Source organism: Phragmites australis, chromosome 2 (genome assembly GCF_958298935.1).
Source record: "Phragmites australis chromosome 2, lpPhrAust1.1, whole genome shotgun sequence".
In the NCBI taxonomy this organism is placed as follows: Eukaryota; Viridiplantae; Streptophyta; class Magnoliopsida; order Poales; family Poaceae; genus Phragmites; species Phragmites australis.
Genome location: NC_084922.1, coordinates 1,258,816 through 1,276,730, shown reverse-complemented (window position 1 = coordinate 1,276,730; position 17,915 = coordinate 1,258,816). Strand labels below are relative to the sequence as shown.

At 42.0% G+C, this 17,915-nt stretch overlaps 2 protein-coding genes and 1 long non-coding RNA gene across 4 annotated transcripts; 1 reads left to right on the top strand and 2 right to left on the bottom strand.

The window, feature by feature from the left end:
- The first annotated feature begins 217 nt into the window (after positions 1-217).
- Positions 218-3,739, top strand: LOC133892721 (aluminum-activated malate transporter 9-like). Its single transcript, XM_062333661.1, has 6 exons — positions 218-631; positions 785-925; positions 1,070-1,339; positions 1,436-1,575; positions 1,670-1,816; positions 2,823-3,739. Exons 1-6 carry the CDS (start codon positions 337-339, stop codon positions 3,426-3,428), a joined length of 1,599 nt encoding a protein of 532 aa, XP_062189645.1. The 5' UTR covers positions 218-336; the 3' UTR covers positions 3,429-3,739.
- On the bottom strand, positions 1,750-4,435 carry LOC133892730 (uncharacterized). The gene is made up of 3 exons (XR_009904403.1): positions 4,214-4,435; positions 2,193-2,388; positions 1,750-1,881 (listed from the first exon to the last, which is right to left on the bottom strand). It is a non-coding gene; the product is annotated as an uncharacterized LOC133892730 (long non-coding RNA).
- A 3,661-nt stretch (positions 4,436-8,096) lies between these two features.
- LOC133892711 (uncharacterized) lies at positions 8,097-10,671 on the bottom strand. 2 transcript variants are annotated; one of them, XM_062333649.1, is made up of 8 exons: positions 10,339-10,671; positions 10,063-10,244; positions 9,860-9,962; positions 9,647-9,763; positions 9,369-9,539; positions 9,122-9,245; positions 8,882-9,024; positions 8,097-8,428 (listed from the first exon to the last, which is right to left on the bottom strand). In XM_062333649.1, the coding sequence occupies exons 1-7, from the start codon at positions 10,606-10,608 to the stop codon at positions 8,909-8,911; spliced, it is 1,083 nt and encodes a 360-aa protein (XP_062189633.1). In that variant the 5' UTR covers positions 10,609-10,671; the 3' UTR covers positions 8,097-8,428; positions 8,882-8,908. The 2 variants fall into 2 exon arrangements, with proteins under 2 accessions (XP_062189633.1, XP_062189624.1); XM_062333640.1 differs by lacking the exon at positions 8,097-8,428 and having other exon boundaries at positions 8,770-9,024; positions 10,339-10,670.
- Between the last annotated feature and the right edge of the window lie 7,244 nt (positions 10,672-17,915).

The following is a 17,915-nucleotide window of genomic DNA, read 5'->3' as shown; positions in this document are numbered from 1 at the left end:
TTCATATGACAGATTCCAATTCACCATCGGTACATACATTATTGAGCGAGAGCATCTTGGCATCACCTGTATTAAAATCTACATCAATTATTTCGAGAAGTTTTATTCAACTTCTTATGGTGATGGCATGACACTATGCTTCTACACCACCTTTTTATCTACTTGCACCATTATCCTTAACTTCTCAACAAATCTATATATACCCTCCCTCCATCCATAAGACTCCACACTTCAGCAGCTGAACTGAAGCACAACCAGAACAGCTATGGTGTTACTTTAGCTCCTCTGTGCAATACTTAGAGCCATTGTGTAAAAGGCACCTTTTTGAGTTGGAGAATGAATGGAAAAAAGGGTAGTATAAGGATTGATATCTGCCTGCCATCGAACAATGTGGTGCCAGAAGGTGTAAAGAAACCAATCACTGCAGAAGTTCCCTCCCCCAGGAAGTGGCTAAGTGATGTCTGGGAATTTGCAAGGCAGGACACAAACAGGGTCACCTTTGCACTCAAGGTTGGCCTTGCTTGCCTCCTTGTGTCACTGCTCATACTCTTCCGTGCACCCTATGACATATTTGGGACTAACATCATCTGGTCCATCCTCACTGTTGCTATCATGTTCGAGTACACTGTTGGTACGTATCATCTCTATGCATGAGTCGCTAGTCAAAGCTGCTCTTTGAAACATTACCAACAATATCTGGATATGCTATTTTTGTTTGAATAAGCAATGACGAACAACATGTGAATTTATGGTTGAAACTCCTAATAGTGTTAGCCATTTGTAGGAGCAACTTTCAATCGCGGATTCAATCGGGCTCTCGGAAGTCTACTCGCTGGAGGATTTGCAATAGTCGTTATTCAAGTGGCTATGTCTAGTGGCCACATTGCAGAACCATATATCATTGGTTTCAGCATCTTTCTTATTGGTACACCTTGAAACTGATTCGTATTCAACATGCAATCCACATAATCCATGACTTTTGTTGACAAGAAATGCAAACTAGAACAGTTCTTTGCAGTACTAGAATTTCAGTTCCTCCAGCCCTCTTACTGTGCAATATGACATGCAGGAGCTGTAACATCCTTTATGAAGCTATGGCCGTCACTAGTTCCATATGAGTATGGTTTTCGAGTTATCCTATTCACCTACTGCCTGATCATTGTATCTGGCTACCGCATGGGAAACCCCATCAGGACTGCAATGGACAGACTCTACTCGATTGCAATTGGAGCGCTCATCGCTGTTCTTGTAAATGTTCTTATTTGCCCAATCTGGGCAGGGGAACAGCTACACAAGGAGCTAGTTAACAACTTCAACTCTCTGGCAGACTCCTTAGAAGGTTCTCTTCATCACCCTAATCCTAGATATACTTCTTTTTCTTATATCACAGTGGAGGTTACGAAACATATAATTCTTTTACTTTCTATTGCTATAGAGTGCGTAAAAAAATACCTAAGTGACGATGGTTCCGAACATCCAGACTTCTCCAAGACTGTTATGGGTGACTTCCTCGACGAACCGGCATTCAGGAAGTGCCGAGCTACCTTAAATTCGTCAGCAAAACTTGACTCTCTGGTAACCAGTTGGCCTTGTTCAGTATGCTTATTTTGTATTATAAACAACAGAATACCAAAACACATTTCCTCATATATATGGTCGAGATTTCCAGGCAAACTCTGCAAAATGGGAGCCACCACATGGGAGATTCAAGCACTTCTTCTACCCATGGGCGGAGTACGTGAAGGTTGGCAATGTTCTTCGGCACTGTGCCTACGAGGTGATGGCTTTGCATGGTTGCGTGAACTCAGAGATTCAGGTACTCGAGAGATTCTCCCTGCTTCTTAAGTCCTTGTGCCAGATTTCCTCTTACCCTTCCTCTGCCTAGCAAAAAGCAACTATTTCAAAACATATGACAATGCGATTTTTTTTACGCAAACATAATGCATAAAGAGAAACATGATATTAAAATGCGCAAGTGAATTATCTGAACTGATCCTAGGAAACAAGTAGCAACACTGTGCTCCTTGATTTGAGAATAGAATTTGATACCTTCATTGGGGCCTACAGGCAAGCTATTAGTTCTCTGTCCTAGTAGTGCAAAACACCAGATTCTTATTCCATGATGCAATGTAAGACAATGTACTCAAGAAAGCAATAGTGATGCTTCACCAAAGGACCAGCAAGGAGCATACCTAATTTCTGAGGGATGTCACTAGAAAACGTTTCTTTTGAAGGACACCTCTGAAGCAAATATTCAGGACACCTTTGTCATAGTTGACATCTTGTACGGATCAAGCTTGCCACCCCATGTAGATAATAGTTTAATATTTCTTCATAGTTCACTTCCAGCAGGGAACCTTTTACTCGTTCCTTGCCTCTGCAAAAGAACTGAGAACCAAGATAACGAGTCGATCAGATAAATACTTTGACTGGTAAAGATGGCCCAGAAAGTATCTGAGACTGGCAACTTGACTGAAGAGAATTATTACCTACTTAGTTTCTGATGAGCGTAGGGAAATCCGCAAAACATGACAACTAGAGCTGCTAACTTTGTTTAACAAATTACTTATGCTATGTGCAGTAAGACTGCAAGTACACCCAGTACTGAAACTAAAAACTCATATGAATAGTATTATAACACAGCAAGGTCTAAATATGTTTCAACAATGGTTGCAAAAAACTCGTGTCCATTTCACTCGCTCAGCATTCTCGTACTTTCTGCTCTGGTTCGACATCATCCGAGCAAATTATATTATGAACAATATAGTCAGCGAGCTCTTAACCTTAATTCGCACATAACACTAGTCTTTACATTCTTGCAGGCCCCATACAACCTAAGGTGTGCCTTCCAGTCTGAAATCTTAGATGCCACAAATCAAGCTGCAGAGCTGTTACGCAGTCTAGCAAAAGATGTGAACAACATGAAGTGGAGCCTTCAGACTAGCCTACTAAAGCATGTCCATGTCTCAACCGAGCGCCTGCAACACTCAATTGACTTGCACTCATACCTCTTTACAGCAAGTAATGAAGACAATTCTGCCAAGCCACAGTTGAAAACCTCCAGGGTTGTCTCTTTTAACATCAAGGACTTCACCAAACAATCTGACCAGCCAGAAAGCAAGGTAACTGGAAATGCAACTACAAAATCAGTGGTGCCAATGCAAGGTGAATCCTACCATGAGATGATGAAAAGGCAGCAGAGGAGACTGCATTCATGGCCTTCTAGGGAGGTCGATGATTTTGAAGATGATGGAAATGTCGTCTCGGATATGATACCAAGGATGCGTGCACTCGAAAGTACCACAGCTCTATCCCTTGCGACATTTACATCGCTACTGATCGAATTTGTTGCTAGGCTAGATCATTTGGTCGAAGCTGTTGAGAAGCTCGCAACGATGGCCAGGTTCAAGCAGCAGATAGCAAACTAACCAGTAACCATTCAATGACACTGACACATTAAGTTTTAGCATACCAACAGGCGACAGAACAAAATGCTTACTTATTTGCCTAAATCATTTGCTGATTTAAAAGTGTCGTTTACTCTTTCATATACTAAAGGGGGAAGTGTGTTTGCTTACTGATATTTTCCAGTGGAGCTAGCAAAATGTAATAGAATAATAGAATGCAAAACTTGTTAATCTATTCCTGTGCCATCTGTATGGCATTGACAGACACTTTCCCTCATTTACTTCTCTGGCAAAGTTCTTTGAGAATATAGTCACAACATGCACGCGTTTCCTTTAAAAAGTCCCTCAAAAAACAACTTTGTGTGCGATGGTCATGGTTAACACGCCATAATCAATCAATCCAAGTTTCTGTGTGAGTTATCCGCACAGCTTCTCCACTGACCTTAAGACACTTAGAATTTGGTTAACTGGATCAACTCACAACCAAATTGCGTCCGCCATTGAACTAAACACTGATGGAATAAACTTGACAAACTACCAGATTGCTTCATGGGAAGCATCCGCTCAGCCATGCGCTATGCATGCCATCAACATCCCGAATTCACCTCCACCACTCAACGCTGTCGGAAAGCACCACTGCACTAAGACGAGAACACCCGGTTCAAACACGGACCATGCGGTCGCCTACATCTTTTGCCGTCTAAGAAACCCTACGGCAAAAATCACACGATAAACGCAACAAAAACATGTAACAATGAAAAAAAAATCAGCCTGGGAATTCAACAAGAACAACCAGGAGCACTCACAGAAGCATAACGCCGAGCACCTTGTGTGCATTCCGGGATGGGGGCGGGTGGAGGTACAGATGCCTCCCAGGGAGCTCCGCGAAGGCACAATCAGAGCGAGCCAGCTCGCGCTATCAGCGTCGAACGATTCGACGCCCAATGCAACGCAGGGCCATGAATGCGCTTTGCTCTCCGCGATGCTGGCTGTGAGTGGTAGGTTAGACCATGCAATGAGTCCCCCTCCCGGAGAGTTATTTCAACGGTTGGATTTTAAGGATCATTTTTTAGATAGGATTCTCTCTTATTTTTGTTTACAAATTCTTTTGAATGAGAGTTATTGAAAATAAAAGAAACGATGAAGGAAATATGGTTAGAGATGGTGTTAGTGGCCACTATTACCGATGACACGTATTGTTGCAGCGGGCTGTTACTCCCGTGAACCCCGCTAAACTAGTGGGCCGGGCCAACAAAGTCAAAACCATCCAACCTGTTGGCGGAAGCATGTCACTCTTTCGAACTCTATCCATTCCCAACGGTCGAGAGTAAGTGGAAGGCCACCTCATTTCTGTCCCACAACCGCCACTGCGGCAGCGCCATGGCCTCGCACGCCTCCTCCTGCTGCTGCTCCACCATCTTCGCCTCCTCATGCACACCCTTCTGATCAATGACGTCTCTCCTGTCTCTCCGCCCGCTGCCGCGCCGTGCCAGGCTGTTGCTGCCTGGACACTCGGTACAACTCCACCCACCCCCGCGAGCTCCTTTGCTTTCTTGCACCAAAGAGGACTGTTGCCGAGGTGCGAATTGTTGTTGTAGGTGTTGAGGTGCCTTCCTAAATGCGACTCGGGGAAGCAGCCGCCTCCGCTGGTTGGGGGAGGCACTGGATTGTCGGGTCGGAAGGCGGCTGAGTCGGTTGGTCGCGGTGGGTTCAGGGTCGTGCCGTTCGATGCGTCGTGCAGCCTCGCATTCGTGACGGTGGTGGGGTTGCTCATGATCCAGGGGTTGTAGCAGGTGCTTGCCACTACTGTTTATGCTGACCGTCTACCTTGCACTGTTCACCCGGTCTAGTACATGCTCGTCATGCGCGATTCATTTGCGTGAAGCAGTCATGGCGTTATAGAGATCGGTGACATCCTAAAAGGGGTGAATTAGAATATTTAGAATCTATTCGATTTTAAAAACTACATAAGATAAACCTATATCAAATTCTATCTAAACACGCTTTAGGTTTATTTGGTGTATCTACTCTATCGATCAAAATAGTTTGCAACCTATCTAGAAAGGTAAATTACAAATATGTAAATACGGAAACATAAATAAGATAGAGAGAGCAAACTTGGCATAATGATTGTTATCCCGTAGTATCGATGACATAAATATCACTCTTAGCCTACGTTAGAACTCCACCAAGGATATGCTTCCGGTCGTCAAGACTCTTCCGGTTATGACTCTTAAGCCACCAAGTCATAAATACAAGGCATCAACCCGAATGAGCCACCAAGCCACAAAGACAAGATCTCACCATTAGTTTCTCTCCCGGTAATTTGTTGCCGTCTTTATTTAAGAGTTTTAGCCACCAAGATAAGGGTCATTGCGTTCCCGTACAAACATCCTACCACCATTCCACACCAAGTCAGAAGATCAACAAGCTTGAGCAACTTTGGCTCAAGGTGTTGGCGAGTCACCCAGATTTTAAGGTGTCGGCGTACCACGAAATACAAGGTTGGATCACTCCTTGATCCACTCTCTAGGAGCAACATCTAGCAATTTTTCTCTTTAGGTCTATAAGCACTAATCACTCACTAATCTTATACTTAATCGCCTTAAATGATCATTGTAAGCACTTTGGTGACTTGGATGTCTTCTCTGGTGTATATGAACTTTTCTGAACTCTAGCAGCCTCAAATAATCGAGTGAAGGGTTATTTATAGCATCAACCCCATGGACTAGTCGTTGCCCCAACAGCTCACAGAAATTATGAACCCTGGATGTTCCAACGTTAATAGTGGTACACTCACCGGGACATCTGGTGCGTACAACATGGAAAATTAGTCGTTGGAACCCCTAGTCAAAACCTCTATGAACACCAGACTGCCCAGTGTATTCTTCTTTTCATCGCCAGATATCCGACGTGCATACTACCATCATCCGAGCCACTTCTTGTCTCTCTGTATAAAATGCTCTGGTGTAAGCCTCCGATGTTCATTGCATAGATCACTAGACCATACAGTGTTCATTGCATAGATCACTAGACTATCTAGTGAGTTGATCTTCAGTCTTCAACTCTTGAAAACATCTCTACATAAAATACTCCAGTGTTCACACCTCTTCACACGGGACCATCCGGCGTATGGCTTCTTCTTTTCCTTCCTTTGAAAATGTTCATGCGTGTATTACACATTGAGCACCAGACAATTCGGTGAGGTGATCCTCATCATCTGTCAGAAATGCTCCGGTGAGCACACTTGTTAAGCATCGAACCATCCGGTGGGGTTTTCTCTATTCTCTTTGCACTGTTCATTGTCTTTTGTGTTGAACTTTCTTAACATCAGACTATCCCGTGAGGTCAACTGCATCTGGACATAAAGCTTCGACATGTACAAACTTGTCGAGCACCGGATCATCCGGTGAGGTTATTTTCTCTAGGTCTTCTTCAATTCAAACAAACTTTGTTCTGACTTCGGTGGTTTTTTCATGTATTGAATCCATAAGATCTACTAAACCCTATACTTGACACACATGTTAGTCACATTGACTATATTATCATTAATTACCAAAATGGTATATATGCCCTAAAGTAAATGCTACAATCCCTCTAAAGGCATGTTTCCTATAGGCACGAACAATTTTTTCAATAGATCCACTGTTATTGCTCCCGTTTGGATTCATTAAAGGGTTATCTCTTTCCGTTGGTCTTTATGCATCTTTGGATCTCGTCGTCTTACTTTGGCACAGATCTTCGTGTTACTACCAGGAGCTCTATGTCGTCACTTGTCACAACACGATCTGTTGGTTGCCATATGGATTTTGCCGCGGTCTGGTATACTACTAGTTTTTTGCTTTTTTGTGTGGTGCCGCTACCATAGGCTGTGTTTTGGTGCTATGCTGCTAGCTTCTTTTGCGTCTAGATTTAGTATATGCTTTTCCGCTACATCTATCTAAGTTTCAGTCTCACTTTGAGTTTGTATGTCGTGTGAGTCCACATATTGCTTCATTAATTAGTCTCTTTCTTTCCCTGTCATTATTGATGCAACCATGTCATCTAGTTCTCTTTGTAGATTTTGTGGCGACTTCGTTTGTCGCCTATTGCTATTTCTTTGTCTATAGCATTCTTTTGTCGTCTTAATCTTTCTGTAACTTTAGTAACAACTTATATTTGTTGTCTTGCTACTCGACATCGCTTATTGTGATTCTTGACCAAAGGCATTCTTCTGTTATCATCATCACGACACTACTCATGTGTTTCGTTATGTACTTCTTCGACTTGATTCGACAGTATTACAAAGACTCCACTCTACGACAGCTTTGAAGAGACAAGTTTTTTGGTGTATTAGTTTAAGTTTATTACGTAGCGTCAGCTCTTTCAAATATAATACTATTGTATACGTTTTGTATTTAAGGGGATGTGTTAGGAATATAGAGTACTTATCTTACACTCCTCGTATACTTTATATATTATCTCTTGTGTTCCTATTAAATACAAGCTGTTATTTCTAATATTTAGAAAGGGAATCTTTTTCCACCGAACACATATTTTAATGTAGTAAACAACTGTTGACTTAATATTTTAATGTAGTAAACTTTGAAAAATTCTTGCACCCAACATTTTCAACAAGTCTGTGTGCATAGTATCACTGAAATGAAGCATTGCCCTGTGCAGATTATAGCATACATTGGAGGGAGCCTCTTTTTAGCTTCTGCTGCCATTACTATAAGATTGTGACTTGAGGAGTTTAAACATTCATCAAATACCGAAAGGTGTGCAATGCATGCAGCAGATAGTGACAGGCTGCTGCTACCTTGAGCCTCCTTTTTTTCTACCTCAAGGCATTAGCAAAATTACCTCATCTAATTGCAATGATAGTACATTGATTTGTTGTCAAACTTGATTGTCCACGGGAGTTTCATTGTTCGCATGGAACACCCCTGGCTCGCATAGAATGATTTGCTGTTGGTGATGAAAATTTCTTCTTCCTTATCCAAGACCATGTTTCGCCAGCATGATTTGTAGTCAAAGCACTGCACGTCAGAAGTTGGAGCGGAAGATGAGATTGGGAGAAATCCTATCAATTTCATGAAGCTATTTTAGTTTCCTCTTACATTGTTTACACATATATCAACCAAATCATTGTAAAGGCAAAGCGGCAAAGGACAACTAGTAGACCACACAGAGGTGTCGTTCTAGAAACTTTGATGCACCTGATTGAACTATTTCAGGCTCTCTTCCTACTACAGCCTTTGTTTTTTTTTTCCAGAGTACAAAACACAACTGGCCCAGATTGTGGTCCCAATGGCAGAAAGCACTCGACTGCTGTAGTTCAGAGTATGCCTTGTACCCTTTTGTAACAGTGGATGGTGCATTCAGAAAAAGAAGTTATGCTCAATTAAATGACACCTGCAGTGTCCAAAATCTGGGTCTATCTTTCAGGTAACAATACAAATAGGGACTGGGAGTGCTGGTCTATTTCTTACACAAGAATTGGGCTAATACGCTTAGTTTCAAAGCATAGGAAGAACCAGAGCTATGTCTCCATTCTTTGGATTTCCTCTGTATATGGTAATCGTCGTCTCATCGAGATCATACAAGACGGTGCATAGAGTGTACAATATTGGGCCTGAAAATCATTTCCGAAAGAAAACAAGTTCAGTTCTTGTTGCAAATCTACAATAGTCAGTACTCAATCACATGAAAAATGTTGAACAGCTTGACACCTGTCATAAAGATTGGGTATTTCTCATCAGCTGTATCTCCGAGTAGTGAAAGTGCCTTCTCTTTGGAGTCCACTGAACACTGCGCCGCTCTCTTCTCTCTGCTCATGGAATTCTCGTCCTGTACCTTCTCAACGCAACGCAATGACAATCCACTCGTCAGTTCATCAATCATCGAATGATCAAATCAGTTAAATGGTTACGGCAGTTAAGCAATCATCTCGGAATCGGAGTTCATCTCCTTAATTACTTGCTTCACTTGGAGATGGCGGTACATGTTTGCGTGGAAGAACGGTGCGGCGCCGGCCTCGTGGACCGCGAACCGGTTCCCGGAGGCGGTCTCGACGTTCACGATCCTCCGTCCTCTGACGTCCATCAGGTTGTAGCTGTGGCCGACTGAAACGCTCGCTGAACAGATCCTCTGGTCCAAGGAAAACATGTACCCTGATTAAAGCTGACCAAACTAACATCAACAGCATTATTGGCAAGAGTGGGTAGCAAAGGGCATCCCCATCTCTAGTTACGTACGTGCATTGCATCCTCGAGGTTCCTTGCTTCTAGCAGGTCCCGTGACAAGAAGTTCCGAGCAATGGCGCCCGCGACGATCTCGTCGTTCACCGGAGGAACCGAGTCCAGCGTGAAAGCCTGAAAGTTGAATGTCAGAACTCCTTTAGGTTGCTGGAATGGAATCTGACAGTGAAATGGAGATTCAGGATGCTGCAGTGATCTTGCTGCGCTTACCACTCCATTGCTGTTGAACCCGAAGGCGCAGCTCGGCAGCTCGCCGGCGTACGTGTAGGCGGTGAAGGACAGGCCGGCCGGCAGCGTCGCCTTCACCAGGTATCTGGAACAAATTAAACAGGCGACCTGAGTATGTGCGCCTCGCTGATCAATCGTAGCATCCGAGAAGAGGCAGGTCCGGCCCGCGGGTGATAGCTACGAACGTGTGACTGAGCAGCGCGACGTTCCCGTCCTCGTTGTGCGCGGCGATCGCCGTCGACTCGCTGACGATTAGAACGTCAGAGCAGTCGCCGTCGGGCTCCTCTTCCTCTTCCTCTTCCCGGCCGTGGCCACCCTCCTTGGGAATGAACGGCAGGATCTCCTTCCTGAAGTTGACCAGGACGACCTGCGCAGAAGAAACCGTCAACGCCGGCCAACACCGCGCTGCTGCTGAGCCTGAGGCAACAACGAAGACATCAAGGGCAAGAGCGTCATTTTACGTGGAGGAGCGGGACCCCGCTGCCGTCGGCCGTGCCCACCAGCTCGTCCCAGTACCGCGGGTACCTCTCCTTGTTGGCGGCCTGGAGGGCAGCGAGCAGTGGCTGCGCCTGCGCCGTCGACGCGAACGGCAGCAGCTGCTCCTGGAGGACGAGGTCCTGCCGCATCCTGCTCCTGACAACATCGCTGAACCGGCGGCCCACGGCGAGGCCCAGCGCGTACCCGTCGGCGCAGCGGCCGGCGTCGAAGATGTCCAGCTTGCCGCTGCCCATGTATTGCACTTGCACGTACGTATGTGACAGTGAGCACCACCACACGCTCGAGTGAAACGAGCAATCCTTTCCTTGCTGCCTCATCTTATCTCCGGAGGCTGCGAATTATCCGGGCCGCGTTGATGACTGCTCGAGCTGGCCCTGTTCAAATTTAGCCCACTCAGTTCCTAGCCGCCCAACTTGGCGGTGCACGGTCTTTCACTTAATATTCATCTATCTATTGATTTTTTTATGTATCATGAGATTTTTTATCTACCCCACTAGTACAAATCTCAACCCAAATAAATCATTTCTAATGAGCCATGCGGCCGCATGCGCTAATGTAATTTTTCGTGTTCTTGCGGCCCATGCTATTTAAGTTCATGCATTTGATAGAAATCCCCAAAATCGACATTTGACACATAAAATCTGAATATTGTTTGCAGATAACCATGGCATTCTTTTCCTTTCACTAAAAAAGAAAAGGAAAAAGAAAACAAGCACCTCTCATCTCCTCTCTAGACTCTAGCAACCCTACCATTGCAGATCAGGAAGGCCATCCAAGGTTTCAGGTGCCTCGCCCTCCAAGTCACCATTGCAGAACACACACCTAGCATAGCAGCAATTCTCCTCGGTAAAACGAGATGGGTGCAAGACCGAAGTACAAAGCCGGAATTAAAAAGGAAATTAGTGATTCATTGGGAACGGGAGCCCTTGGAATTTGGAGACGCCCACATCTGAAGCCAATTTTTAAGTGCATCCAGTATTCCAGTGGGGATTAAAAGCGGTTAAGCTATGAGTTGAAAGTTGCAGACACGAGGTGGCCTCCACGTGCACACTCTGTGAGTTCCAACCCCCACTGCTACCCTGCCTGCCTGCCTGCTGCCGCCTTTGGCAACTTTAGGGTTAGGGTTTCACACCAGCCATGCCAAATGCCACACACCCTCTCCCTCCCTCTCTCTCTCTCTCTCGTCTTGTTGACAAGTGGTAGAATAGCCACTGAGATCATCCAAGGAAAGAAGTGTGTTTGAACAGCAAGGGTACCCTTGGGCCTTGACTTGCAGTTGCAGCGAGTCTCGCTGCAGAAACACGAGTGAGAATAATTGTAAGTTGCAGTGAACACTGGCTGAGTGGCAGGCATGGTTCTCAGGTTCCAGACCCAGCTGCAAATGGCACCAACTGAGATTCCAGAATCTGCATATATGTAACTGTAACTTTACAATTGCAGGTTCTTCAGTGTTCTCTTGCTTCAAATTGCAAGCGGATCAAACTACTCAGAGAATCGAACATCGTAGAGATTCATGGCTGCAGTTTTTTGGTGTGGTTAATTTGTTCCCATGTTATACTTCTCTTGTGATAGATATATAGTCGTCGTGATGTAGCCATGGGTATTACGTGATCAAACAAACAGTTGACACTACCAGAAATTTCATTTCCAAAAGGAACACTTGGAACCTGTTGGCCTAATAAATATAATTCTTCAAGTTCCCTAATGCCAAGCAATTTCTTCAGACACTGAACTTAACTGCAGGATTAACCATCGAAGCACATGAAGGTGTATGGGCAAAGTGGACGGATTAGCTGTGGTCAATGCATGATACATATTTGATGCAAACTGTGGTGAACAAAGAACATAATTTTGACTTCACTATTCTTTTTAATTCTGAACTAGACTTCAGGAACTGGACTTCAAAATTTTAAACCAGAATGACGTGAATTACATCCGAAACATAGACATGGCAACAAGTTCATGCATTTCCTGCAATTTAACAACAAAACGAGGTAACCATATTGATTTCTAGTCAAATATACAAGGCACGCAACAATAATGTTCGACACACATTTCACCAAACAGTGACTTCCATAGTATATACTAGCAGTTCCCAAGCAGTACGGGTGCACAGTGATTACTGCTCAGCAGTCAATCACAGACCATGGCAATGCGATCAAGAATGTGCAAGGAACAGGGGTGCAGCCCACAGCTTCGCTGGACAGAGGCTTCAGTGAAATACCCCTTTCTTCAGGAACAATATACCTTGATCAATGATCAGCTCAAACAAGTACACACGCTTGTTATCAGAAAGTCTCCCAGAGCAAGTTGGGCCAACGATTAGCCATACAGAAGGATGATTATCGATTTCTCTTTTGCAACTGATGGAATAACAGTCGCAAACACACACACCAAAGATTAGTATGGTAGATTTAGAACATTAAGTTCACATGACACAACTTAAGGAGACACGAAAATACTGATTATAGACTCCAAAGATTCCATAAAAAAATTACACGATAATTAGGTTATCATAAACCAAATCTCTTTTGTAACTGATGGTAGAACAGATCTATGGTAAAACTAGAAACTGAACATCACAAAAAGGTATACTTGTGAAGATTAAAAACAGTAATCACCAATACAGTGATAACCCTATTTGAATAAACATTGTTACTTTACATATGGTGATATTTGTATAGAACATTTAATGCAAAAATAGAAGCATATAAAAGATTTAAACAAGTAAAACGTATTCCAACTATTACAGTTCTGAAGCAATTAAGTGAAATCACTTGCCGTGAAACACTTACAAAAAGAATCACACTACCACATCTCTACTCTCTAGTAGTATACTCAAACTAATAATCATTTAGTTTTTGTTCATTTTTTTAATAATAGAAAAGAGTTTCGAGCCTCTACACCACTCGATGCACACAGCCTTGTTCGTTACTACTATTACATTATTGTTGCATTACTCAAGCATGTTGAATACGGAAATAAATAAACAAACTATATGATAATTGAAATATCATCCGCCATATAGCATATTATTAAATTGTCACACATTCTTGTCAAAAACTTCCATCACAACAACATCCAATCTTTAGCACGCTTTGCGCACATCTTCTCTCTCTTCCTCTTTCGATAAGAGTTGAGACGGTATAATTACTAACTAAATCACAGAAAATCAAGGCCGACATGCAGGCTCACATACTTTCACAGACCATTGGTTGTGGGGAACATATGAGAAAACTTGCTGATGCAAACCATAAGTGGATAACATCCAGACACTAATACTAGCACGAGATCACAAGCAAATCTCAAAGGGAAGACAAGTTTTTTTTAAAAACGAAGGGAAGACAAGTTAATCAGCCTCGTATATAAGACCTTGGGGAAATCATCCTTTTTGGGGGGGAGATGTGAAAAGACCTTGGGAAACTTGACGATCCAGTTCAAGTGGTGGATGGCCATGCTCCAAAAGCGAGCACAGGCACACGTCGAATCACCAGCTGCATGCCAAGTACCAAAGCAAACAGGGAGATCGATGGACGTCTCGCTGTTGCACGAACCGAAAGATGTGTGATTCCCACACCCAGGAAAGCATCATGTTTAGTCCTAGTCCACAACAGTGTGCACACCAACTTCGATAAATCACAGAGAGTAAAACCAAATATGCATGTGTATAGGGCAGTATAATGAAGTAAAAGTTGTTTCCTTACCTTCAAGAGAACAAGGTTCAATGAACAGATCAAGGATTTAGTTGAAAAGGGCTACCTAGAGGAAGCAAGTACAAAACTTTTGAAGCTCCCCATTACCGGACCAATAAAATAAATAAAAGAAAAACCAAAAGGAGAACAGTAAGCGCCCGAGCAAAATACAGTAGTAGTTCGGCAGATGCAAGAAAATCATGGTGCCATATATCATCTCATGTCTAAGCAGCTCAAAGCAAACAGATCAAGACATATGCTAACTGAAGAACATACAGATCAACTCGATCAGCTTTGAGAAGCTGCTCACCTGCATGGTCAAAGGAGGAGGGAGCACCCTTCAGTCCAAGCAAAGACGGTGCGAGATCAAAGCTTTACCTCCCGCTTCATTCACTCATCTGCTAAGCTCTTTTCCATGGCCGTGGCTTGGCATGTGGGTGAATGAGTCGGCAGCTAATTCGACCGCAGCACTGCCCTTGAGTGGACTGAAGGACGCTCTCTTCCATCCATCACCACCACGAAAAACTAGCAACATGAATCGACAGAAAGAGGGCAGGCAAATTACTGGAACCTGAGAGCTTCTCACGGCCGGGCAAGAACGAGTTTCTCCGTGGATCTTGTGAAGAGCGGCAGATTTTGATGGGTAGTGCGTAGCACCACCATATGGCTGCAAGGGAAAGGAAGACGGCAAGGCATAGATGGCAATGGAGAAAGCCATTAAATAGAGCCAAGTTGTGACATCACAAGTATTATAAAGATGTATATGTAGAATAGGTAATATGAGAAGGAAGTGGCTGAGGGCTGAGGCCCCGCCTTGTATATTTTCAAGTGTTCCCTTTGCTCGTAAGCAAAGACCACAGGGTCACTCCAAACGCCGAACCCTAACAGGACGATACAGCTAGCTAGCTCAAGTATCGTACTGGCCTGGTAGTGGTAGGCCTCCTCTGTTTAATTTGGTGGTTCAGTGGTCGGTTTATGTTGCTTCCGGAGCTTAATTAACTCAAGATTAAGTCATTGCATGCTCTTACTTTGAGGACGCCACGTGGATGTGCTGGATGAATCAGCGCTAGCGTCAGCTAGACAAATGGAATCACTGCATATTTGCCACTAGAGAGAGCCCTAATTTGATATTAACCATAAAAATATTACATCCAATCTTTTTTTTACTTGCCGTTTAAGACATCAACACCGTCTCCAATACATATGTTTTAGCATTTACTTTTATATTTTTTTCTTAGTGAAAGTTGCTAAACATATAATTATATGAAACATTTTTCATGACAAATCTACTCTTATCATTTGCATATGCCAATTTCTATCAATTTTGTATGTATCAGTAGTCAAAAAAATTAAAATTTAACTGCACGGATTTTAAAATAACATTGATACGAAATCGGAGATAAGGATCTGCTTGCATTTATAACACTAAACACACAAACAAGTTATCCACATGAGCCAGCTATGCACTTTTGTTATATTATTAGCACCTATTATATGATAAAAAAGAAGACAACCTAGAAAATCTTAAAGAAAAGAAAACATCATTTATTTGATGGACCCTGTTTAAAATTGGATCACAACAAATAGATGTAAAATAAATAGACTTGAGCCAACTTATTTATTCAGATGCGCACAGCCCATTAAGGTTCATTTACCAACAACCAACTTAAGCAGGGCTACAATCGAATCAAGCCCATTTAACATCAACTAACTTAAGCAACAGCCCAAATGGTGCAGATAGACGACTAGGACACATTTAATAATTGTAGAATAACTTAGTTAAAGACAGGTTTATCCACTCAAAAATAAAAATAAAGACATGTTTATTGTGGCCAGGAGATCTTTTTTCCAAGTCGTAGAGAAAAACCCCCATTTGGATTTCGGTAACATAGAAAATCGTAGAAAAAACTGCACATGAAATTACATGGGCCATTGAGCACATTGAGAAATCCTTAATTGAAAAAGTAAAATAAAGGGACATTAATAGTCCTTGAATAATAAAAGAGAGGAAAATGATATATTCTTGAAATAAGATAATGACTTATACTTATTTTTGGTAGTTATACTATATTATAAACCTGAATATTCATAAAGTTGTTACAGTTGCATAATGTACAACTATATCTTCAGTTATAGACATTGGAACTGTATAGTAATTATAATCACTTTTAATTATGGAAGTTATAATTGTATAACGAAACAACCATAAGTCTAGCCATGGCTGCCGCGCAATTGCGTTGCCTATTCTGCTAGTTAAAATAAATGGGAAATGAGAGTGGTTAGCTCTAGTAAGGAGTAGAGTTATTGTTTTTTCGCTTTTTATTGTTGCAAGCCCAAAGTCACTCCAAATCAATATTGTGTTGAAACAATTCTATATTTATTGTGAAAATGCACATAACTTAGAAAGTGAAGAGCTTCTTACCTCATTTGCTATGGTAGCTCTGGTTTAGCCTGTATTAGCCGGTAGATGGAGCAAATAAACGTTGAGAGAACGAGAGATGCATAGACAAGTGAGTACTCCAAGTACCAACCACGCTGTTCGGCCACACCACGTCCAATCCAACGGACCCTAGCTAGTCCGATGCCATTAATAAATAAACAAGACCCTTTGCATCAGCGGCGGAACAAGAACTTTAAATATTTTCAAATCCAATATGTAGATATAAAATCTATTAAAAATAAAATAAAATATTAAAAGTTCTCAATATCGTAATTCAATGAATAAATTTAAAATTTATATAAAAAATAATATAAATAGTCTAAATATAAAATAAAATCTTACATAGATATAAGATTACAATACTTACTTATAACTCTATTTTACATTTTCTCATCACCATAAAAATCTCGATTATTTCATCCATAAGTATACACAATAGGACTTGTATTGGTTGATCCATCAAATTGATGGAAGACTTTATTTTGTTTTGATCAACAATTATAATCATGATAGCTACATGTTGCATGCATTGAAACAACAACACTTGCATTTGCTTTTAGATTTGTATTCTCTACCATGCAACTGAACATGGAAGATTTTTTTTTTCTAACTTGCAAACCTCAAGTAGAGTTTTTGTTGATAAATATATAGGTGAGAAATATGGTTAATCGATTTATCTTCCTATTCCATCCCGATAGTTTGATTTCAATCAAGTTACAAATAAGACATGAAATGTGTCCATGCTTATGCATTTGTAAATGATGGCAAACCATGCAAACCTTGTACCTTAGGAACTTTTAACCTAAAACATCAGAACTTTCGATTCAAACGAAAACTTCACGAGCGCTAGAAATTTAAACACACCGGATATTCCGGCTCACATCAGAACTTCCGACCTAAAGCATCAGAACTTCTGATTCAAAAAAAAAATTCCCGAGCACTAGAAGTTTAAATACACCAGACATTCCTACTGAGATCGGAACTTCCGATATAACCCATCAGAACTTCCGATATCAACATAACTTTTAAACCCAAGTATTTGTGTACATAAAATATGTCTCTCATCTAAGGATTAACTTTGAGCACTAAGTTCATAGCAAAGCCATCAGCATTACATCATTCTTAATAGTACGGTATTCCTATACTCAATTCAAAAATAAAATACTATAACAATAGGAGTAACCAAGTGTCATCTTCTTTCTTCATTTTTTAGGGATCGCCAGTGTTGTTTAGCTTTCATCATTAGGACTTTTACCTATTAAAATATTTATTAAACATATTAGTCCCTTAATCATTTGTTGTCAACCATCAAGACCCACTTAGAGGGCCTAGATACACTTTCATACACCCCGGAGGTTCTGGACCCGGATGTTCCGAGTTCAACCCGGAATCTCCGACCTCCTGTTAG